The sequence below is a fragment of the Gopherus flavomarginatus genome, chromosome 6 (genome assembly GCF_025201925.1).
Source record: "Gopherus flavomarginatus isolate rGopFla2 chromosome 6, rGopFla2.mat.asm, whole genome shotgun sequence".
Classification (NCBI taxonomy): Eukaryota; Metazoa; Chordata; order Testudines; family Testudinidae; genus Gopherus; species Gopherus flavomarginatus.
Genome location: NC_066622.1, coordinates 107856262 through 107880521, shown reverse-complemented (window position 1 = coordinate 107880521; position 24260 = coordinate 107856262). Strand labels below are relative to the sequence as shown.

General features: G+C 42.4%; 2 protein-coding genes across 7 annotated transcripts in view; one reads left to right on the top strand and one right to left on the bottom strand.

Moving 5' to 3' along the window:
* MYOF (myoferlin) overlaps positions 1-5022 on the bottom strand; it is a 118990-nt gene extending 113968 nt beyond the window's left edge. For all 3 annotated transcript variants that reach the window (XM_050959266.1, XM_050959267.1, XM_050959268.1), the window contains exon 1: positions 4815-5022. In XM_050959266.1, the coding sequence (XP_050815223.1) occupies positions 4815-4902 (88 nt within the window). In that variant the 5' untranslated portion in view covers positions 4903-5022. The remainder of the gene's footprint in view (positions 1-4814) is intronic.
* The window catches only part of CEP55 (centrosomal protein 55), a 43103-nt gene continuing 22961 nt past the window's right edge, over positions 4119-24260 (top strand). The window contains exons 1-5 of one of the 4 annotated variants that reach the window (XM_050959532.1): positions 7167-7529; positions 9050-9185; positions 10313-10553; positions 12066-12260; positions 13984-14268. In XM_050959532.1, the coding sequence (XP_050815489.1) occupies positions 12078-12260; positions 13984-14268 (468 nt within the window). In that variant the 5' untranslated portion in view covers positions 7167-7529; positions 9050-9185; positions 10313-10553; positions 12066-12077. Of the gene's footprint in view, positions 4173-7166; positions 7530-9049; positions 9186-10306; positions 10554-12065; positions 12261-13983; positions 14269-24260 lie in introns of those variants that run through there. The other 3 variants (XM_050959530.1, XM_050959531.1, XM_050959533.1) reach the window with 3 other exon arrangements.

The window sequence follows — 24260 nt, the reverse complement described above, 5'->3', positions numbered from 1 at the left end:
ACCTTGGAAATGCTATGTGCAAGGAGGCTTGTCCTATGGACTTGGAGATTGAATGAAGGAAATAAAACAGATACAGGAAAATTCTCTCTCTCTTTTCTATTTGAACTCCCATAGGGCCAGAGAAACCAAACTGAAGCCAGAGATTCCCCCAGGGTAACTCCTTGGTCTGTCCTGAAAAACACTTTGAATTGACAGATCGTTACAACTCTGTCACTCTTAAGATTTAGATTGCAACAAATTTGTGTATGTGTTTCCTTGCTCTAACCTTTCAATAACTCATTTGTTTTTCCTAGTTAATAAACCTTTAAAAGATTGGCTACAGGTAGTGTCTTTGGTGTGAGATATAATATACAAATGGATCTGGGGTAAGTGACTGGTTTCTTAGGACTGAAAGCAACCTGAATATTTTGTGATTTCTGGTGTAAGTGATCATTTATCACTACGTCCAACGTGCCTGAGTGGCAAAATCGACTGGAGAGTTTAAAGGGAGTGTGTATGACTCCGTCGTGAGACTGTTATAGTGATCCAGGAGTTCACATTTGTTACTGGCTTGATGAAATCGAATTCTAGAACATACCATCAGTTTGGGATGTCTGCACTGTTTCTGACAGTCTGCCCTGAGGTAGACATTCACGGTTGTGAGCCACTCCGGACAGTATGACAACTACTTCTGGCTATAATTTTCTATTACTCTGTATTGGAAATGGTAATTCATTTTTAGTGTGAACATTGGTCAGTGTTCTTGATAGGTTAGATGTGCATATTAACCAGAAGAATTTCACTCACTAGATATGAATTTTGTTTAGGATAAGGTTCTCCTTCCTCAAAAATTCTAACCATACTGCTATCACCCCACACTCAGAAGTCAAATTGAGTCACATTATTTTAATTCATCATTGTTGACTTCAGTGGATGGCACAATAGCAGAAATAAGCATCATATGGTGTTAGAAAATCTATATCATCTACATTTTTAAAAGTCATCTCACAGTGGTATCATAAGGGCTAATACGCCACACTTCCTTACCAAAATAAACTTTAAAAACCATCATCCCAAATTTTAATATAATTACATGCTCAAAAACTTCATTAACACAGAATTAAGGTTGCCCAGTGGTACCTTGGGTCCTTCCAGAATGTGGAGAGTAGCTAAATTTTAACCTCTGAAAACCAGTAAATATAACATTGTTATGGAGTAATTAAATCAGAACAAAGTCACTTTTATTCTCAGAGTGTCTCCATGAAGATTTACACTAGCATAGCTAATGTTTATAATTATACCACTATAATTCTGCAAATTGACTTTCCCATGTAGACAAGCCCGTAGACCCAGAAGAGGAGATTTTAAAAAAAGAGCACCAGCCCACTACTAGCCCAGTTGGCCCAACAAAATAGAAGTCATAGCTCCAAATAATTTTAAGTCAGAACTGAATGCTACATATCGAAAGGAAGCAGCAAGTCAATAAATGTCTTACTATTGATTGTGCATATAAGCAAACATGTCTTCTATTGCATCTAAACGAAGGAAGTTTCAGGGTTTTTATTCTAGTTTACTATCTCTTACATGTAAAAATGTTTTATTGCTTTAACTTTTAGTGTTTTGGCATGTTCTCACACTTTTTCCTTATTCATTTCAATAATGCTTTCATTTAATACAAAATTATGACAAGCTCAGAAATCTGCTATTGCAGCCTCTGTGTTTGCAGCATTAGTTTACATTTGGGTGTGTAGTTCTCTTTAAATGATGAGCTGTTCCTTATGTAAATAAAAAAAGGTCAAGCTCACAAGCTGAGGAAAAAAGTTCTTGGGGGAAAAAAAAAAAAGAAAAACTAGCGCAGATAGTCTATCACTACAGGGTTTTGTGCATATCTCATGATAACATTTACTTAATATGGCAATGTATGTTAATTATGCCAGCTATACATTACCATGTAAATACTAATGAGCTCTATTCAAGGTGCAGATAAAATTGTATTTTTAATATCCGATACACACATCAGAAGCTAATGAAAGAAACTAAAGCTATGATCCTGCAAATGCTTATGAATGTGAGAAATGTTCACATGTGAATAGTCACACAGAGTTTGCTTATCTGTAAAGATACTCAGTGTATAAATGTTTCCAGGACCAGGATCTAAATAGATAAATCTTTTTCATAACTGGCATGTCTAAGGGCCAACTCTCACAGAAGTACTGAGCACACAAAACTCCCACTGAAGTTTTAACATATTCTAAACCAGTGGCTCAAACCGTTTTTTTACTGGTGACCCCTTTCACATAGCAAACCTCTGAGTGCGACCCCCCCATATAAATTAAAACCACTTTTTTATATATTTAACACCATTATAAAAGCTGGATGTAAAGCAGGGCTTGGGTGGAGGCTGACAGCTCACAACTCCCCCATGTAAGAACCTCACAACCTCCGAAGGGGTCCCAACCCCCAGTTTCAGAACCTCTGTTCTAAACCATATACTGAAATCAATAGAAAGTTACTTGTGCTTGATGCCTCTTAGGACCAGTCCATCAGTTTTAAATGACTAATTTAATTTAGAAAATATTGTTGATTGAATGTGAAATACCATAATGAGTCTATCATAAAATTACATTTTACAATACAATATTGGCCTCAATCATGTCAATAGGAGTACTCAGATGCATAGAGTTAAGGATGAGCACAAGTACACTTGGTCCTCAATCCCCCAAGAAAAAATAAATCCTGCAAAATGGGCTTAAGTGTTGCTGACATAGTTTATTTTGTTGTTGTTTGGTTTGTTTTATTTTGGAATATAACCTCCAAATTGTATTCTATGTTGAGGGTCTGGAACAAATTTAGTAGAATAAAGGTGTTGCCACTCTGTTGGCATACACCTTGCTAACAATAACATTTAGATTATGGAACATGCCAGGGAAAAAATGGTCTCCCTACTAAACACACCATAAGCGTAAGCAACCAGTCAGCACACTGCAGACATGTCGTGATGCATCCTTGCCACTGGATAGTCAAACTGTGAACTAGCTGAGAACGCCTCACCACTGGGTCCTCCTCCACAGTTGACCATATCCTGCTGTTTTCTGGCTCCTTGCGCTACTCTGGCCAGAATGCAAAAAAGAGAATCTGGCCCATAATATATAATGCAGGTGTGTAAAAATAAATGCAGTATAAAATAAGAAATTATATATTCTACTAAAAAAATTCATCTGGGTGAATTTGTGCTAAAGAAAATGGTAGATGATGCCTGTGAGCATCAGTTTACAGTTTTTACATACAAGTCACACATATAAACTGCCCCTTGAATATCTGTCACTGGTGTTCCATTTCTCATGCTGCCCAGGCACCAGTCAGAAAAACTGCAGGATTCTGAAGCAAATCTAACACTGCAGTGTGGAAGCAGCATAAGTAGACCTCTTACTCAGTGGAGTAAGAGGACTTGCATTGGTAATAGTGTGTGCTCAGGAAGGAGGAATGGACTTGGTCATGAAAACTAGCAGGGAAGCACAGAGACCAGAACCAATAGCAAGGGGCAAAAAGGGGAGAAGGGACACAAAACAATTGAGAGATGAAAAAATGGGGACTGAAGGAACAGAGACAATATAGGAATAAGAAACATCTACGGAGGAAAGCAAAGAGAAGAGAGGAAACGAGATAAAAAGAGAAGAGGCAAAGGGAAAACAGTGAGAAAAATCTACCTTGCTAGAACAGCACTTGTGAGTTCCACTGAGAAAGACTTGATTATTAGGAAGTACAGAGGCTTTCGGGAAAAGCATAATCACTTTAACAAAAACCTGAAAACCTAAGACAAAGGGGAAAAGGGGAGGAGAGGGTGCACATCTTTTCGACAATAAAATGCTTCCAGATTGCTACAATTTTTTCAGATATTCTCAGCAGATAGACCGCCTTTCCCCATCACATTGTAACCACTCTTTTGGGTTCACCCTGCTGAGATACCAAATCTCAGCAATTGTTTTTATTCTTGGAAAATTTTGTTTCCAGTTCAGCTTATACTGAAGCAATAATACTCTCAAGAGTAAATGTAACTGTTGGCCACAGTTGTTTGACGGATTACACAATACAAGATTGTCTGGGTCCTCCACACCTTGAAGGTGACAACACTAAACTTGCAGCTGAACCTCCTTGGTACTGAAGGAAGAAGAAGCCATAGAAACTTTAATCAGGTACAAAACTTATATCAAAATGAAATTAACGTTCAATCTTACATATAAATGTTAGTTAATAAGTGTTTTCTCTTTCTCCCTTAAGCAACAAGTAGGCAACTCTGAAAATGGTATGATATGGAAAGTTAAGAGGTTTTGTAATATTAAAAAAAAATGCTAAAAAAACTTTAGTAAAATAATTACAATAAAAGGGAACTGCTGCAGAAGCAAAATTGGTAGTAAGCAGCAGCTGCTGTGCCAAAACAACAAAAAACTAAAGATGAAAGATTTTCACCATGAACACAGGTTAAGGTGCTGGACTGTAACTCAAAGTCACACAATTTAGGCTTTAATTAATACTATCACTAAAAATAGCAGAGGAATAAACCCTTACAGGAGCTTGGAAACTGAGTCTTGGGAAAGCAGTCCCAAAGACCATGAAAAAGAAAATCACACCCACAAACATACTCCACCCATATCATGCCCTGTGCAGATAACATCAGTCTTTCTGGTAAAAAGTGTCTTTGCTAACATTATGGTGAGATTCAGTTTTGTGTAACTTCAGTATTTCATAATTTGAAAATACCAATATAGAACACTTTATCCTCAAAGCTACGAAAATATGCAAACAGAAATCTGAGTACATTTGTTAGTTTTCCTTACCTTTAAAAATAACAGAAACAATAGGATCCGGTTTTCCAAATTTAGTTTTAGGGATATTGGTAGCAGATTCCACAATCACCCGAAGCATTGTTTCAAAACTTGTGTTAAACCACTGCTGTCAGAAAAGGAACTTAAGAAATTCTGTACTTCAGATGTCCTGTGTCCTCCTCCAGACTGCAAAGCTAGGAGGAGGAGGCAGCAAGGAACAGTTTGCTTACAGTGAAAGAGGGCTGATGGGTGGATCTATGACGGGCTAGTTACTAAAGGCTATAGAAAAAAAGCTACCTGTAAACTGACACCATAATTCCTGTGCAAAGCAAGCACCATCCTGTGACGTCTGGTTATGTGAAAATGAAAAATGTACAATGTAAATAGTACATAAAAAAAAGCCTGAGCATATGAACCTCATATAAGTGATCAGGGAAAGAGGAGTATATAGCTGGCAAAAATTAAACACAACCTTAGTAGTCAGAAACACCACAGCTCCCTCTTTTAACTATACTTCTGAATATACCATGTCATTGAACTTTATAATGGTCTACACTTTTCTCATCTTTGCTTTCAATGTGTCATGTTTTAATATATTTTCCATGTTTCTTTCCTATTTTGTAAATCCACAAAATATCTACTCTTCAAAACAGTTTGAGTACTCCCCATTCTATACGGCTCAGGTTTTTAATAAAGCTCTCTTATACTGTGTAGGCACTATACATTCTGCATTTAAAAATTGGACTATTATATAGACATTTGTTCAGCCCTTTAGGAGCAATAATAAAAAAAGAAATATGTAGTAATATGGTGTCTGAAGAAAAATCTGAAAGTTTTAACCCAAAAGGAGAGAAGACCTTGCCTATTGCTCAGTGACCTATAAGCTATTGCTCTTAACCAGAGAAAACTAGGGAGTGGAATCCACCTAAATGAAACCAGTCAGAACTGGTGAATCAGAAGAACGAAGAATTGGCTATACCAGTTCCAACCATTAGCATGTTTAGTCCTGTTTCCTGTCTGATGTTTCAGAAGAAACCAAACCAAAATTACACAATATATCTATTTGTACAATAAATGTACATGGAGATAAATTTCATCCTGACCTCTGCAAATATCACATTATGCCCTGGAACCGCAGATCTTATTATTTTTAGCTTGTATTAACTGCAAATATTATTGATGGTCATTAAATTGTCCAAGCCATCATATTGTAGTTGCTGACCTTTAGACGTAGTTCATTCTGTATATTAACTATATGTTGTATGAAGTATGGTAGTATTTTATTTCATTTGGTCTACATGAACTGGCTGTTCATTTCCTTAGTTTCTTGGCCCACTTGGTTACTATCTGGTGGGAAACTGAGGAAAATAATCAAGAGCATAGACAAATTTAATATTATCCATGTGGAAACATGCTGATGCAAATACAGATTTCTTACTGTAACTGTCTGGAATGCAAGATCAAGGGGATTTAAGCAAAAACATTCTATTCCAGAGTAGACCATGAAAGTGACCCATTTTCCCAACTGGTCATGCACTAAGAGTGGAGTGTGTAGCATGCCTAAGCACAAAAAATGTTACAGAAAACATGAGTTTTAAAATAACTGTGAGGGTCCAAGTTTCCTAGAAAAGAAATTAAACTCTGAGTTATACCTCACCTCATTATACTTACACTTTGCAGAATCTGTATCACAGGCTTGAGTCAATTCCCACTGAAGTCAATGGAAGTTTGATTGGGCTCCCCCAAACGAGCAATATTTATGCATAATAGCACCAACCTTAGCTACTGCCCAAACACTCTGCTTTTATAAACTTAAATTTATTTAACTCCACAGCAGAAATTCACTCCAGAGTAAAATTTAATTTGAAATCTCAGTGTACAAAGGAACATGTTTGTCTGCAATTTTTAAAACTAGTTTTAAGGATTAGAAAGAGACATCTCCAAAGCCAGACTTTAGACATTTCAGATGGCATTAAAAATCCTTTACATAAAATAGTATGTTGGATACCTAGTTTGTCACTCCGTTTCTGCTATTTGTATTGTATTGTTGTAGGTGACTCGGAAATTTCTCCCTACAGCTTGGTGGTGTATAAACACAGGTGTCTGGTCCAGAGTAGAGGTGATCACTTTCCTATATTGTAGTAAGTCATTTTTCAGACTGACATAGTGCCCAGATGATGGACAGTTAACAAACCTCCAGGGGGCAATATGATCAAATGGATTTATTATTCACACGGGACACCCTGGAGCTGCTAAAGGGCGATTACTCCCTTCCCTGCCTCCTCCGCCCTTCCCCCGCTCCCTCCTGCCCAGCCCCTTTCCGTCCCCTGCATCCCCTCTCCGTTCCCCAGCCCCTTCCTCCCCTGCTCCCCTTTGTCCCCCATCCCTTCACCCTCTTCTTCCAGCCCCCGCCCCTCCCAACTCTCTCCCCTGCTCCATTCCAGCCCCTCCCAAGTTCTCCTTCCGCCTCAGTCTCTTGCTTCCCTTCCCCCTCCTCTCCTCAGCCTCGCCCACGCCAAGCCCCCCGCTCTCTCCCCCGTACCTTCCCCCTCCCCTCAACGCTGTCTGACCCTTTAGCGACCCGGTAGCTCGCTTCCGGTAGGGAGGTTCCTGAGCGGAAATGACGTTGACGGAGCCGCGGGATTCAAACTCCCGGAAGCGGAGGAGTGGTTGAGTGAAGGGGGATTTATAGCGGTATCCTTGCTGCTACCGCCGCCGCCCAGGTAGGTGGGGGTGTCCCGGTGCTATTATCGGAACGAGCCCGCGGTGAGGGTGATAGTGGTGACTCTGCGGGCCTGCACGTAGCGATCTGAGCCCGGAGCTCTCCCAGCGCGGCCCCGGGCCCGCCCTGCTGGCGGTAGACGCGCCGCGAACCCCCGCTCCCAGGGGCAGGGCGGGCGGCTTCCCCATGTCCCGCGGGTCCCGAGCGTCCGTAGAGGCAAATCCCCCGCTCCCCTGGGTATGGACCTGCGGCTAGTGACGGCCTCTGCCCATCGCTCCTCGAGCAAACCTAACGCCCCCGGGCAGGCTCGCTGCTCAGAAGCCACGGGCCGTGGTAGGCGTGACACGCAGCGGCTCGGGTCTCGCTCCCCTGTGGCGAAAACCGAGCATCGGGGGAGGCAAGCGCTGGAGCTGTGCTCAGCGCAGCCCCCAGACAGGCTGGCGCAGGGGGACCTCTTGAGGAGCTGGGGAAGCCTGCAGCGGCAGGGGAATTGAGATTGTATCTAGACACCAGGTGCGCCCACATTAAGATCTTAGCCTCTGTTCAGCAGTGCCTCTTGAAGCTGACACCGGTGAAGTGGTGCAGGCAGTTCTGCTGATCATAGGTTAACTGACAAAGTAGTAAAGTATTGTAACTGTGTTGGTCCCAGGGTATTAGAGAGACAAGGTTGGTCCAATAAAAGTTATTAGACCAACTTCTCTTTTTAAAAGAGCCGAACTCAAAAGCTTGTCTTGCCAACAGAAATTGATTCAATAAAAGCTATTCTCTCAGTAAAAATACCTGTGTCCTAGATACCAGTGCTTACCTTATTGATACTACTGGTCCAAGTGCACCCTTGTAAAACTGACAAATCCTCTTGTAGACAAGACACTGCATGCTGAAAACAAAGAGAAACTTTGAAGCTACTCACCAGTCCAGAGACAGCACCATGATGGGAATTATAGCTCCTTTCCAGTATCTAGGGTTGTGGATTGACCTTTTCAGCAGGAAATTGCTGGTGTACCCTTCCTTCTTTTGTAATTTCTGGTTAATAGATTTTTGTCTTCCAGTTAGATCTCTGGTAAATGTTCAAGTTCAGAGTTAGAAGTAACAGAAGACAGATGTGCCTACCCTTTTACTCTTATGGTGGGGGAGTTGAAAAAAAGTATAGGACACATTGACAAAACACTTTCAGTGGAATTTTCTGCTTAGTCAAAAAGTGAACTGTTCCATGGGTTCTGTTGCAAGTGGCACTTTGTTCCCCTTCACAGAGAACTTTGGAATGCTTTGTTTTCTCTCAGTATCAGAACAAAAACAGCTTTCAAAATAGAAAAACTCAGTCTGTTAAATGGAATTACCTTTTTGTGCCCAGCTCTAGTAGCTATGAAAGATAAAGAAGGTCTGGTTCCATCAGTTAGCTTCAGGGAAACTTCCTAATGAAAAGAAGCCTCTGCTGCTCTTACCTGTAGATAATGGGCCTGTTGGTATTTCAGAATGCTTTCCCTGATATTTATCTTTTGGGATTTGTCTCTGATTTAGAGCTAAGATGTGAAAACATTATTTAAACTTGAAGCACCGCCTCTGTCTAATCCCTGGAAGGAACTTCTTGTCTGTCCACTCCAAAGCCTCTTGGCTCCTTTGAGTGAGGAGGATCTCTGCTACTCCAAAACCCATCAGAATGGGTAAGGGATAAATAGCCTCTGCTTCTGAGGTTAGGTTTCCAAAGCAATAGTGCCATGTTATTTATTTGTATTACTGTAGCACTTAGGAGCCCGAGTCATGGACCTAGACCCCATTGTGCTTGGTGCTGTACAAACACAGAACAAAAGTATAGTCTCTGCCCCAAAGAGCTTGCAATCTAAATATCCTGCTTTCATCACAATAGTATCTGAAAGCCTCAAGTAGTACATTATGTGATGTGATTAACATCTGTCACACATTTTGGTTTGCCTGCTTATCCGCTCCCCAAGGGAGAATTGTGTGTGTGTGCGCGGAGTGTAGTGTTTTGGTTCTGTTTTCTGGGTTTTTAAATGTACACATTGCTATGTGTGTGTAAGCCCTGGCCTGCACTGCAAAATTGTCAATATGTTGCTCAGAGGTGTGGCAAATCCACACCCTGGAGTGATGCAGTTATACCAAACTAACTCCTGGTGTAGACAGCACTATGTCAACAGGAGAGCTTCTCCCATCGACAGAGCTACTGCTTCTCAGGGAAGTGGAGTAGCACTCCTGTTGGCATAGATAGCGACTTCACTAAGCACTACAGCGGCACAGCTGCAGTGCTATAAATGTAGACCAGGGGTAGGCAACCTGTGACACAGGTGCTAAAGGCGGCACGCAAGCTGATTTTCAGTGGCACTCACACTGCCCAGGTCCTGGCCGCTGGTCCGGGGGGCTCTGCATTTTAATTTAATTTTAAGTGAAGTTTCTTAAACATTTTAAAAACCTTATTTACTTTACATACAATAGTTTAGTTATATATTATAGACTTATAGAAAGAGACCTTCTAAGAACGTTAAAATGTATTACTGACACGCGAAACCTTAAATTACAGTGAATAAATGAAGACTCAGCACACTACTTCTGAAAGGTTGCCAACCCCTGGTGTAGACAAACTCTTAGAGGCAAGATTGAAGAAATATGCCTTTCTCTCATGTTCCTTATTTTCTGTGGGAGTTTGTTCTGCAGTCTTAGATCAACAATGCAAAGGTCTGTTTGCTGCACAGATGAGCTTTACTCTTGTGGAAGAAAGTTCCATTATGTCTGGGGAGCAGAATTGTTGATTTTGGTCTTTATCATGGAGTTCTAGGTCATATACTGGGCCTGGGCCATTAAGTACCTTAAAGAGAAGAAGGGAAGACCTTGAATTTCACTGGATATTCAATGGGAAACCAGTGTAAGGAGCGAAGACAGTTTTGTGTGCACGGTAACCTGAGGTGTTGCTGAGGCAACATGCTGAAGTGTTCTATAGCCGCTGAAGTTTTCTAAGGGCTAATGGTGCCATCCCCAGGTATACTCCATTGCTGCACTCCAGATGGGATGTGACAAAGGTGTGTATAACTAAGGCTAAATCATTGTCCACTAGGATGGAACAGTCACAAGCCAACCAGAGTTGATAGCATTACTCACAGGTGCAGCTATGTCAGTAGTTAGTGTCAATGAGAATTCCAGAAACAACTCTTAAAGTACTATGGACTGAACTGAGCAAATGTGGATGTCTGCAGTCAGCCAAAAGAGACTGCACCACAGATTCAAACTCTTCAAAGTGCTTTCCTCTGCCCACCAGTATAACCTCTGTCTTGCTTGAGTTCAGTTTCAGCTAGTTGCTATGCGTCTTGTTACCTGATCTCATCCAAGCATTGGCATATCTTGGTGGTAGCAATGCTATCGTATGTGGTGAAGGATAAGTAGAGCTGTGTGTCATGTGCATGTTGCTGGCACTTGAGATCGTCATCTTACCAGTATACCTAGTGACTGTAGATGTTGAACAGGACCAGAGAGAATTGATCCTTGAGGGTATCCATGAATGAGAGGTCTAATTATGGAGAGGCTGTTTCCTGTCACTATTTTTGGGATGTGACACTCCAGAAAGGACTAGAACCATTTTAGTATATTCTCCTGGACCCTTGTCACTTCTTTCAGGTGAGACAGCAGTATCCATTGAATAGACGTCCAAACAAAAATTGAGAATGGAAGTCTGCCAAACATGCTTTGATAGCAGGAGATCGCCCCTCAAGTCCACAAGATGTTTTCGTCCCATGTCTTGGCCTGAATCCAGGCTGTGCCACATTTAGGATATTTGCTTTGTTAGGCAGAAAGATTATTTTCCCCAAGAATCAGGCAAGCGCAGACAGTACTGCGGAGGGTTTATTTACGATACTGGGAAGACTGACAAGCAGCTTCAAAAATATGGTGCTGTAGTGGTCAGTTATATACAGACTCTTATCAATTCATTTGCATTTATCTGTACATACAGAGACAGACGTTCTTACAAGTCAAGAGGGAACCTTGAACAAAGATAAAAATAAGAACAGTGCATACATATAGAGGTCATCCTAATTACATCAAACATCTATGACTACTTTGCGGGGGAAGGAGGTGGGATGTGTGTGTGGGGGGGGGGACTTAGGGATTTGTGAGGGAGGTAAAGTAATAGTATCTTCATTTTGAAAATAGGAAAACTGGTTACTTCAGTCTGTGCAGTCCAGGAATAGAATGCAATCTGACTCAGTCCTGAGTTTTAACCATTAGACCATGCTTTTATCAAACTTGTATAAAGGCTTATTTTTCGTTAGGTCTCTAGCAATACGCCTCTACCTCCAATATAACGCTGTCCTCGGGAGCCAAAAAATCTTATCGCGTTATAGGTCAAACAGCGTTATATTGAACTGGCTTTGATCCACTGGAGTGCACAGCCCTGCGCCCCCCTCTCCCCTGCTTTACTGCGTTATATCTGAATTTGTGTTATATCGGGTCACGTTATATCGAGGTAGAGGTGTATCTTTAATATTTAACACAGAAAGGGACTGTTGTATGCATGATTCTTTTGTTTGTTTTCACAGACCGCTTGGAGGATGACATCAAAGACCACCAAAGATATAATTACTGGCAAGTGGGGATTCAAATCTAGTAACTCCAAATCTGAGACTGAGTTGGAGAAGTATAAAAAAGAGAATGCAGCCCTCAAAAAGTCAATGGAGGAAATTATTAAAGGGAAAAGCAAAATGACAGATACTGAAAGGAATAGACTTTTAGAGGTAACATGTACACTATGACTCTCAGGCTTGTTTCTATGGTGCCATAATTGTACAAAATAGCATTTCTCAACAAACGACTATTCTCCTTGTAACTTTTAAAATCAGATTTTTAAAATGTATCTCAATGTGATGCACCCATTCTTAGGTTTTTGTCAGTTGTGCCCACACTAATAAATTCCAGGTTATTTTACAAAGTGCTTAGATACAGAGACTTGGGGCCAAGGGCCTCAATTAGTAGCCAATAAAACATGTCCTGTAATGTCTTAGTACTGTTTCAGTGTTCTAAAAATGTCAGTAATTGGAGTATTGCCTGCAGAGATCCCTATTTTGGATGGTATAAGCACCCTTGGTGAATGAGATGAGAGCTCACTGGATTGCATGTCCATGCCCCTAGTCTGTATTCTTGTGCTCGCATTCAGATTCACCTAAGGGGATGCAGCCACAACCACCATAAAGTGTCTTTTTGCCACCATAGACAGAGGGCAGGATTTTGGAGATGTCAATTTCTGCCCTGCTGTTCTATTTCAGTTTTATTAACTAGGTTAAATGGCGATGCCTAGCAAAAATAGCACTTAAGCTAAGTTTTTGGCTTTCTTGCCTTTTAGTCTTGTGGCTCCATTGAGTCTTTCCCGGGTCTACTCAAGACTTCTTTGCTAACTTGAACTAGAAGAAACAGTCCACCAGCTGCAAGCTGTGTCCCTCCTGCAATGGCACTATGTCTCTGACTGAAATATAATGGATGTCCTTTTTGTTGTGAAAGAACAGGATCCCAATAGGTGCTCTGTGTGTGATCTTCACCAGCTTCACTCTTTGAGTGAGCCACATTAAATTTCATCTTCTGGACACACTCTGCACTTCTGCTTCAGTCCTCCAGTGGCTTCGTAGTTTCAAGTAGCTGAGCTTGAACCTCTGCCTCTAGTGGACAGAAACCTGTACAAAAGTGAAATGATGCACACGTACATATTAGAAGACAGGGTAGAACCCATTAAATATCTAATGTCAGTCATCAGTAATTGAAGATACAGTTGAGTGAAGCACAGTTCAAAAGTTAGATAGGATTTAATGGTCTCGCTGTCAGCTGTTCTTCACTGACCATCACTTACATTTGGGTGGGGGGGAGGGGGTTTGGTGTGTTTTTTGGTGGTACTTATTATTTTTGTGTTGGGGGTTTTAGCAAGCTAAATTGCCACATGAAAAGGCTGTACTTACTTTGCTCTAATGGGATTTAAACATAAAAGGAGCTTCTCAGTCTCTAAAAAGCTACTGGATGCAGTAGCAGTGATAAGAAATGTGCCAAAGAAAAATGCTTCATCCCCAAAAACTCTTGTAGTTCTCATGGTATACATGTCTCCAAATTTATATAATTTGGAAGAATACTTTTTTCAACTGAATGGCAATGAGATTTTTGTTGCTCATGTCATTTCCATGGTTACATCTATCGTAGACTCAATTAGTATGTATGTTTTCACATCCTGTAACTATACTCTAGCTTGTCTTGAGGGGTAACATAAATAATTTTTTTGACTCAAATTATTGCATATGTATTTCAGGTAACCCCTGTAGCATTCTCTAGTTACAGTAAAACAAATATTCTCAACTGACTAAAAGTGGGCCTTTCAACATTCAGAAGTGAATATCAGTTTGGACTCTTGTGGACTTTCCATAACATTTCTGTGTGGTAATTTTTATTGGCTTATCTACGCTCTTGTTTTGCTCCATGTAGAAAATACTTGCCCTTGAAACTGAAAAGGAAAAATATATCTGTCGACTTGGGGAGAAGGAAAAAGAAATCCAAAGCCTACAAGACAAGCTTAAAACCAGAAATAAAAGTAGTGATGTCACTTCACTACTTGGTCAACTTGAAGAGAAAACAAAGGAAGCAGAGAGGAGAGAACAACTACTTAATTCCCTGTCAGAAGAGATGGACCATTTGAAGCATAATTTATCTACAGTTACTGCAAGATGCTCTGAACTCGAAAACCGAGCCAGCACCTTCCAGTTGTCCCAGGTACGTGTTGAATAAATATCCTAATAATTTATAAGCTTACTTTAGAATTCTTTTTTGGTTAAGCACTGAAATCCATTCTGCAGCAAGATGCTCTGATATACTACTTCCCTTTTTCTAAAAGGTCTTATGACTGTATATAGCAGTAAATGGAGTAATCCAGCTAGTTACTGTCTGAGGGATTCTCCCCTTTCAAACAGTTCTTCGTGCTGCCACAGCAGCTTAGAAAGATCCCGAAAAGCCCTAAATCTAGATGGATTGTTCCCCAGCACTGGCTTTGAGCAAGGCAGCCTACCCTCACCTGCAGGATCCTTGCCACAAGCTCTGGGGTAGAGTGTGTGGCTGAAGACATCAGAGAGAGTGAGGGGCTGTGGCTGTCATGGATGCTGCAACTGCTTGTGCTGAAATTCATAAGGCAGTCGGAGGGACTGTCATAATTGAGACATGGATCAGGGTGTGTTTGAGTGTCCTGGAATCCCAGTGCCACAAAGCTGACAGTCACCTTGACTCCCCTCTCACTGAGCTGTAATTTGGGAGAACAACGTAGTAAAATCTCATTCAGTGAGCAAGTTAGTGCTGGAAAGGTAAGAGAGGTATAATTAGATTTGTAAAAATCTATAGAATCATACGTTCAGTGATGTCACCCTCTGCAACACTGGCCAAGAAAACTTGCTGTTGTCTTCCCCAGGTCCTCTGGTTGGTGGAAATGTTGATAACAGTGCTGTCAGAAATGGGTCAAGTTAGGTTTTTGAATGATACCCTTCTTTCATGAACACAATGGTACCAATTGTGACAACCCTAGAATAATTATGTCGATATATTTGAGAAAAATGTTTAAAAATCAACTTTTTTTGATAATCCTATGGAAGCTGTCCTTTACATGTAGACCTGAAAACATTAATTCATCAGATGATTTTAAAGCACATGGTATTTTACACGTAACTGGTGTGATGAGGTCATCCTTCAAGACCTAGCTATACCCAATAAGGGATGGTAGTTTTGGTTGTGCTTGATCATCTTGGAGCCTTTCCATTTCTCGATGATTTGCTTTCTTGCTAAATGGTATAAATGCAACCTTTGTCAGTGGCAATCTTTCTGTTTATCTGCTTCTTGGAAAATGCCCACCAATGTAGTTCTGCAAATGTTGTAATGTTTTCAAATGGTAAGCTCAGCATATGACAGCTTTCAGTGCATTTCTGACCTCACCAGTGACTGTCTCATCTTTTCAAGCACTCACCAGCGGGTCTCGAACCAGTTCTCCTGCAGCAGACGCTGCCTTGGGCCCCAGCCCTGACAGCCGGCTGGACCAAGCAACCCTAGCCCAAATTGCTGCATGGTGAAAATTCCAATTAACAGTACTGACAGATGACTTTAAAAGAGTTTCAAACAATCAACCAACTTCTTGTATTGCCACGTGATCCCACGCTGATTCAACCTCATCAAATTGCTTCATCTATTCTGTGATACTGCAGTTCTCTATTGTACACAAAAGGTCACAGAGTAGAATGTACACTGGATGTGTGTGATTGGTATCACAAGTCCTCTACCCTTTGGGAAATGACTTCAAACAGCTTAATATGCTCTTAAAAAAAGACATCAATTATGTTATGTACTGTAACTACGTGCATACCATTTGCAGATGGATTCCAGTAATTCTGGCTGGATCATGACGTCTTAACCAGTGCCTCATAACTCTATTTATAACAAAGCTGATAATACCACTGAACTGCTTCTTTTTTTGCCGATGGCAAATCAGCCTGAAGCTCCCCTTTCATTTACAGTAATCTGTAACATTATAAAAACAAAATCAGTACAATGTTCTGTTAATGCTCAAAACATACCTGTCAGTCGAGGGCTATGATTTAATTTTGTCAGGGCTGCATGTTGACATGCCTCTGTTAAAGTATAATTCAACTTTTTTTGTTTAGACACTTCCTTGAATCTATACCTACATAATTGTTCTATGTTTGTCATGTTTGGTACCATTGTATTTGTAGAGGAAAGGGCTTTTGAATGATGCCCAACTTGTCATTGGAAATGGGTCAATGTATTATCAAAATTTCCAGAAACTGGAGGAGCTGGGTGCTGGAGAAAGGGGCCGGCGGGGTGGCAAGTCATAGACCCCCACCCCATGCCACTGAGGTTAACACCAATTAAATTATGATTCTTTAGATTTTTACGAATCAAACAATACCTTCTTTATCTTTCTATTATTTATTTGGTCACGGAAGTACACATGCTCCCAGGCTGTTAGAGGGGCAGCACAATCTCACACTACCTCTTAAATAAATGCTTATTTAACTCCCTCGCTGTGGTCACAAAAACAAACATCTGTGAGTTCCCCTGTCTCTTTGGTCTTACAAATTCTTATTTACTGCTCATGCAATTCTGAGAACTGGCCACCTGTGAAATGTGATGTAAACCACACAAACAGTGCATGAATGTTCTGTGCTGGAAGACAACAGGCCGGTCCTCTTCAATCTGCATGGTGGGGTAGCATGGGAAATGTACTACAGCTGGATGCTACAGCAATGCATTTTTGAAGAACAAAACTACTACTTATAGTGACCATAGCTGAATGAATAATGTTAGCTAAACAGCTGCATCTATTTAATCTAAAGAACAATTCCCAGAGGACCAAACTAGAAATCATTTTCTTCCCCTAGAGATGAAGTGCTCTAAGAGCTTTGACTTTATATTTGGGGGGGAGAGGGGGGAAGGGGAAGGAATCCCATCTTTTCTAAGTGTAAATCACTTATAGCTCAGGTATCTGGTAGAGGATCTGAAATTGTTTTATCTGCTTGTTTTCTGTGCTGCCATCACCTTCTCTGTGCTTTACAAGTGACTACAGTACTGTAAGAACTACTAGGGCTTAAACATCAATGCTTATACACTCTAACAGTTAGATCCTTTGGTAAAAATATATTTGAGATAAAGGTGGCGGGGAGAGGAGGAAAATGTGATATCTGTCTAAGGTTCTGCATCCTTTGACTTGCCAAGGCAAGAAATGCTTAAGCAAATTCAATAGCAATCCCTCTCTGAATCCAAGGGTCTGTCTCTCTCTCACTTCAAAAGTCTGCTCACTCTTCCAATGAGACATAGGTCCTCTCCTAAACCAATTGTTCATAAAACTAGCCATTTCTGCTTCTCTCTTGTACCACTGTCACTCCACTAGGGAGCTTCACACTCGCAAGGTGCAACCTTGTGTCTCAATCCACCCTCTTCCAGTCAACTCTCTGAGGTTCACTCTGTTTTTCAAATTATTCAGTCCTTCCTATGTAACTTGTAGGGATGAGTGGTCCGTTTTTTCCCTCTCCTCCAAGCAAAGCCCCACTCTGCTGAAAATCTAACCTTGGCACAAGGGAGATAATGTCTAAATCTTTCTCCCATCCTGCAGTGTTCGTTCCAACGGGGACGCAATCTGCACTTCTGATAAAGCCTCCTAAAGTAACTCACTTTCTCTCCTTCCCAGGAACACTTAATTCTTGTTTTCAAGCCTTACTTCATGTATTAATACTTAACATTATTTCTTCCTTCCCAACTTTAGCCATACTCCCTTCACAAACCAACAAAACTGATCCCTCAATTCCAATAAAACAATATGCTTCTGGGTCCCTGGGGGACTTCTTAAAGATACCCCCTTCCCCAGGTCAGAGTTATGGTGACGTGGTAGTCGTCTCACCTGGATTTGGGAGATTTAACTCTTGTTTCCACCTTGAAGAGTAGAATTTTTATGTTAATATATCCACATTCAGTTTGATAACTGGGTCCAGGTTGTGATTAATGCTCTATGTATTAGGCCTGATAATTACCTTTGAAAATCTTATGTTGTCTGTCTGATTTATGGTGTTAATAATATTAATTTGAATAATATGGGTTTTAGGCTCACCAATTTGTTTGATCAGAAGATAAAAGTTCTTGTCCTGAACCAGGCTCCATGGAATTCACAAAGGACCCTTGGGGGTATGACACTCACACTGGAAGTTTACAGTGAGACAGATATAGCCGTACAGACTTAATTACTGCTTCATTTATTTTAATAAAATGACAAAATAATCAGAGTTACAAAGTTACAATTGTATTACTGATATTTAAAAGATACATAAACCGAACTTGCATTAATATAAATCTAGAAACCTATTGCAATAAACCAAATATTTAAACTATAAAAAAACTATATATATATATATATATATATATATATATATATATATATACATACACACACACTTCTACCTTAAAAGCAGCAAAGAATCCTGTGGCACCTTATAGACTAACAGATGTTTTGGAGCATGAGCTTTCGTGGGTGAATACCCACTTCTTCAGATGCATCTTGATGAAAGCTCATGCTCCGAAACGTCTGTTAGTCTATAAGGTGCCACAGGATTCTTTGCTGCTTTTACAGATCCAGACTAACACGGCTACCCCTCTGATACTTGACCTCTACCTTAATATAACACTGTCCTTGAGAGCTAAAAAATCTTACCGCATTATAGGTGAAACCGTGTTATACTGAACTTGGTTTGATCCACCAGTGTGTGCAGCCCCACCCCCCCTGGAGCACTGCTTTACCACGTTATATCAGGTGGTGTCATATTGAGGTAGTGGGGTGGGTGGGTGTGTGTGTGTGTGTGTGTGTGCGTGCATGTGTGTATGTAAAATATGCAAGCAAGCAAGTTAATCCTATAGGCTGCAAGGCTAAGGGCCAGTTCTTTCTCCTTCCCTTTAGAGTTGTGGATAGCAGGATGCCATGGTGAGTTGCTTGTTACTTTTAGAATGGTTAATAACTATAATGTGTCTAGATACAAGGAGACTGCCTTATAAAGGTATTTGTTTCCATTTCTGTCAATTCTGCACTTTGTGAAAAGCAGGGATACAAAGGCCTTGGCTACACTGGCACTTTACAGCGCTGCAACTTTCTTGCTCAGGGATGTGAAAGAACACACCCCTGAGCGCAGCAAGTTACAGCGCTGCAAAGCGCCAGCGTAAACAGTACCCCAGCACTGGGAGCGCGGCTCCCAACGCTGCAAGCTAATCCCCACAGGGAGGTGGAGTACGTGCAGCGCTGGGAGACCTCTCTCTCCCAGCGCTGGCGCCGCAGCCACACTTGAAACTCCAAAGCGCTGCCGCGGGAGCGCTCCCACGGCAGCGCTTTGGAGTTTCGAGTGTAGCCAAGCCCAAAGTAAGAGGGGTGCATGTACACTCAGTTGGAAAGAGCATGCTGACAATGTTTATAGCTAAGTTTTGCCAATTCTTGGTGGGAATTGGGATGGAAAGTTTCCCCTCCCCACCTCTTGTTCAATAGATGGCACTGATCACCCTAAATTTGCGTGGTTTTAGCTGAATAACTTTTAGAAACTTGACTTGTGCCAGATCCTTAAATAAGAAACACAAATATGAATTCCCAACTCTTGATTTCAAAGAAGGAAGCTTTGTTCTGAATAATATGCTGTCATAAATATCCTGTCTTTCTGATGCAGTACCACTCTGAATTTGCCCCTGAACTTAGTGTGCGCTCCCTAATATTATAAAGTAACACTTCTTAAGCAGACTGGAGGAAAACTGTTATACCAAGGCAAGAAAAGTCCAAGTTAACTGAACAAAAAGTCACTTCAGAATAGCCTAAAAATTCAATAACCATTCTAGTAATCTCTTGTCTTCCAAATTTAGTGATGGTATCAAAACCATGTTTCTGAACAGTCTGAAGTCAGTAACTAATACCTTGAGTTAGGTTAGTAGAAAACATTTTCAGAAGGTAGTCATGCTGTTACTAGAGCTCATTTGGTACATCTGTCATAGTGTGCTATCGAGCATAGGTTAACAGACAGATGTTTGCAATCTTTCCACTGTTTCCCTGCCTGAGTCACTCGCTTGTGGTCCACAAAGCCCTGCACTTTACCCTACCCTCTTTAACCTCCACGTAAAGTTATTGGGTGAAGGGAAGTGTATGTCTACGCTGCAGTGTAAGCCTGAGCCCAGGCTTGAGTCTAAACCACCCTTCAGTTCTATATACACATCTTTGGATTGGGCTAAGGTCCTAGGACACTGCAGAGCTGGAAGGTTTGAGCCCTAGTCAAGCAGGGACCCAGAGTTAGAGCCCCGCAGATTTGCAGTGTAGATGCAGCCCCCCAACTTGGGTTCTTGGAGTCCACCAAAAGTATCCCACACTCCCAGGGGCCAACTTCCTTTGTCCTCTCTATCCTAAGAATCTCCAGTCAACTCCAGGGAAATGGAAGCCACTCCCTTTGGTTTGGTGCAGCAGCTCAGTGAGTCAGTGTTTAACCTTCCCATTGTCTTCTGAACACCAAGCTGCAAAGTCACTATCAGAGAGCCTTCTGTGTTTGCAGTGGAAACTGAACAGAAGTCCTTTGCGAAGCATGCTGCTTCAGGAGCAAAGCCAGATTTTGGAAAATCTCTGGTGCAAAGCCAGCAAAACAGTGGACTTTAAAATACCAGGGATGACCACACGTACCAACAAATAGCAAAGAAGCCGGCAGCATTGCAAATTTACCAGACCGGAGACCAGTGCAGGGAGTGGATTCAGCAGCTCACAAGAGAGTATTGGAAAACCAGGGACCAGAACTATACTTTGGGCACTGACATGACATCATGCCCAATTTATGATGAGTTTGAGAGGGTGCTGGGCACTGCGTTAACCACCAAGCCAATGGCGGTGCATGATGAGCGGGTCAGCCGGGATGGCGCCCTGCTGGCCCCACAATCCAGCATGGGGACAGATGGGGGTCAGCAGCAGGTGCCGAGTGAGGGCAGTGAAGTGACTCTGTTGCTGAAACCGATCCCAGAGGAGGCTTGGAGCAGTGAGAGTGCATGCTGGGATCATGCTTGGAGAAGCTGTTTGATTGCTTCCTACCCCCTGGGACGAACAGCCTGCTGTGGAAGCCTATATCAGACACAGAAGGGACAGAAGATGTCCCTGAGCCTGGTAAGTCTCTGGCTCCATTTTAATGTTTAATACTGTAATGGGAGGGTTTTCTGTTCTGTGAATCAAGGCAAAAGCTATTAGAAGCCCTGATTAATAACGTCTGTCTGCTAAGCGCAGGTAGTATGCCACCAGTGGCTGGGCTTTCCCACCATATGGAGTTCAAAATAGCGCCAGGGAAATGCAAACAGTAAAAGTGTCTTCAAAGTGAACCTCTATCTGAGAGAGCAGTTATCATAGAATATCAGGGTTGGAAGGGACCTGAGGATGTCATCTAGTCCAACCCCCTGCTCAAAGCAGGACCAATCCCCAAATCCCTAAATGGCCCCCCTCCAGGATTGAACTCACAACCCTGGCTTTAGCAGGCCAATGTTCAAACCACTGAGCCATCCCTCCTCCTAAAGCATTTTCCTCAGGCATTCCTGTTTCTTAAAAACAATAGCCTTAATTGCCATGCCTGTAATCACTGAATAGTGTATTGAGCCATCTGGAAACAATGAACTGGTGGATGAGGTAGAAATGTGTTTCATTTACAAATCTAGACCTTTTCAGTTAAAGGTAATCATGTGGCCATGTCATGCAGTCCACAAGTGACACAACCATTTGTGCCAAATTCAATGAGTATTTGAAATTTTGTCCAGACATGTGGTGGGGCTGGTCAAGGAGGATGGCTGTGGAGTTGTGTGTTTTGCCATGTGGAAGTTAATGAATCATCCTATTGACTCCCTCATGGATTCTGATGCAATCCTGGGTGCTGATAGCTGCACATTTTTCCTGAAGCAGGAACTCCAGATAGGTAGTCGTATTGGGGGGGAAGGATGTATTTTACAGGGCCGTCTCTCTAGCTGACCTGCCCATTCCACTCATGTAGTGACTGAACCGCACAACTATGTTTGAGTACTTTGCTTGCAAACACTGCAGGTTTCCCATCAGCAGCTTGGAATAACATCTTCCTTTGCCAGTTTGACACCACAAGAACTGTTGTCCTCCAAAATGTGGAGGGTCAAAAATGATAGAAAAAGCTTTTGTAGCATGGCCACTGATGGCACCTTTGTTCTCCCCCATGCCTCCCCAGGTAGTTCTGCAAATTCTTTTTTTTTTTTTTTTTAGAAAACAAAAAACAGCTTTGAATTTTTAATTTTCCATTGTCTCTCTGCTTTTGCTCTCTGAGATTAACCAGGCTGTGTCCACGTGAGCTTCAGTTGTCTGGCACATCCCCCTATCAATATACTGAAGTTTGTTTGAAGAAGTAGCATTTTATGTCCTTGAAATTCTACAAGGATTTTTTTGTGTGCTCCTGCACTGAGCTATTTGAGCAGTAACCCTCTGTGTGTTGTGTTTTTCCAGGCCCCTTGACCTCTACTGGCTACTTCCACAGCTCACCAACACTGCAGCAGACAATGGGGTCAGTTTAACTACATTGATTGTTCAAAGAGGAAGAATTTCTGTGATGACCTGATGGTTGAAGTTCTGGACAGAGCCGCCAAGCAGGTCCAGTACTAAAGGCAGAGGCAGAGATTCCCGAGGCCAGAGGAGAGGCATGGCAAGAGGAAAGGCTCAAGCTTGCTGCACAGCTTGAGGACAGGGCTTCAGTGAAGGAGCAGGCACTTGCTTCACAGTTCCAGGAACAGCAGCTAAGAGAGAAGGATGGAGCTCAGCAGAAAGAACAGTTTGAGCAGCAGATATCACTAATGGCTGCAAGAGAACAGACTCTGCTGAATCACCCACATCACAGCCTCAGTCCCTTGCATGCTACCTTGTGATACAGTCCAGAAACAACTTGAAAAACTCAATGGCTGAGTGGCCCATAAAGTTGGGCCTCATGAGTAGCTAGACAGGCAACTTCCCCATGCACCCCTCCAGATTGATCCCCTCTACTGGATACCTCCACTCTCTGGCACCAAGTGTGCAACAACGGGGATAGAAGGGAAAGGACAACAGGGGGCAAAGGACATGCCATGGTAGGGGGTTTCTGTCTTATACCTAGCTTTGCTCTTTGAACTTGTTCATGCACACGTGTGCCTGTCTGCACAACTGGTGTCTTGGTGTGGTAATGGCAGCTGGCCTTCCTGGCAATGGGTTAACATTGTACTTTTCGAATACATATTTATAAACTTTTTTATTTTATCAAGAAAGTTTTTATTGTTATCACTTCATACAGTGTGTATTTAAAATAATACAGGTAAACATGTGGTCTGGGATAATTAAGAATTTGTATGCAAACACCGTTCCTCCATACAATTGTCTAGATCAGGGGTCGGCAACCTATGGCACACGTACCAAAGACAGCACGCAAGCCTTTTTTTTGTTTAATGGCATGCTGCGGGGCTGCTGACAGCCGGGACCCCGGCAGGGAGCAGTATGCCATTTAAAAAATCCTGCCCAGCCCAGCCCGCTCTTCACCGCCCGCCTACCGCTCTCTCTGGCTGGGGCAGGGGGCAGACACATGCCGGCCGCCAAGCTTCCCCCTTCCCTGCCTCTTTCCCCAGCATGCTACGTCATGCCCCGATGGCCCTTGCAAGGGAGGGGAGAAGAGGAGCCCCAAAATCCTTGTTGCTCAGACCTGGAAGGAGGCGGAGAAGAGGCAGGAGCGGGGCCTTGGGGAAGGGGGGTGGAATCAGAGTGTGTCCCTCCAGCCCCCTGCCATGAGTCACTCAGGGCAGGGGGCTGGGAGCACCACCCTGATCCCAGCCCTCTGCCTTGACCCCTGCACCCCCTCACACCGCAGCCCCCTGTACCACAACCCTAACCCTGACTCTGGCACCCCCCACACATATACAGCCCCCCTATGCTCCTACTTCTGCACCCCCCTCACACACCCCCAGCCCTCTACCCTGTCTCCTGCACCCTCCACACACGCACCCTGCCCTGACTCCTGCACTCCCCACTCTGAGCACCAAACGGGAGCTCCTGCACTCCCCTCCACCCCCCCTACACACATTCCCACCTGCACCTCTCACACCGAATGGGAGCTGCCCAGGTAAGCACTCCACACCTAAACCTCCTGCCCCAAATCTGAGCCCCCTCCCTCATTCTAGCTCCTGGATAGACTCTG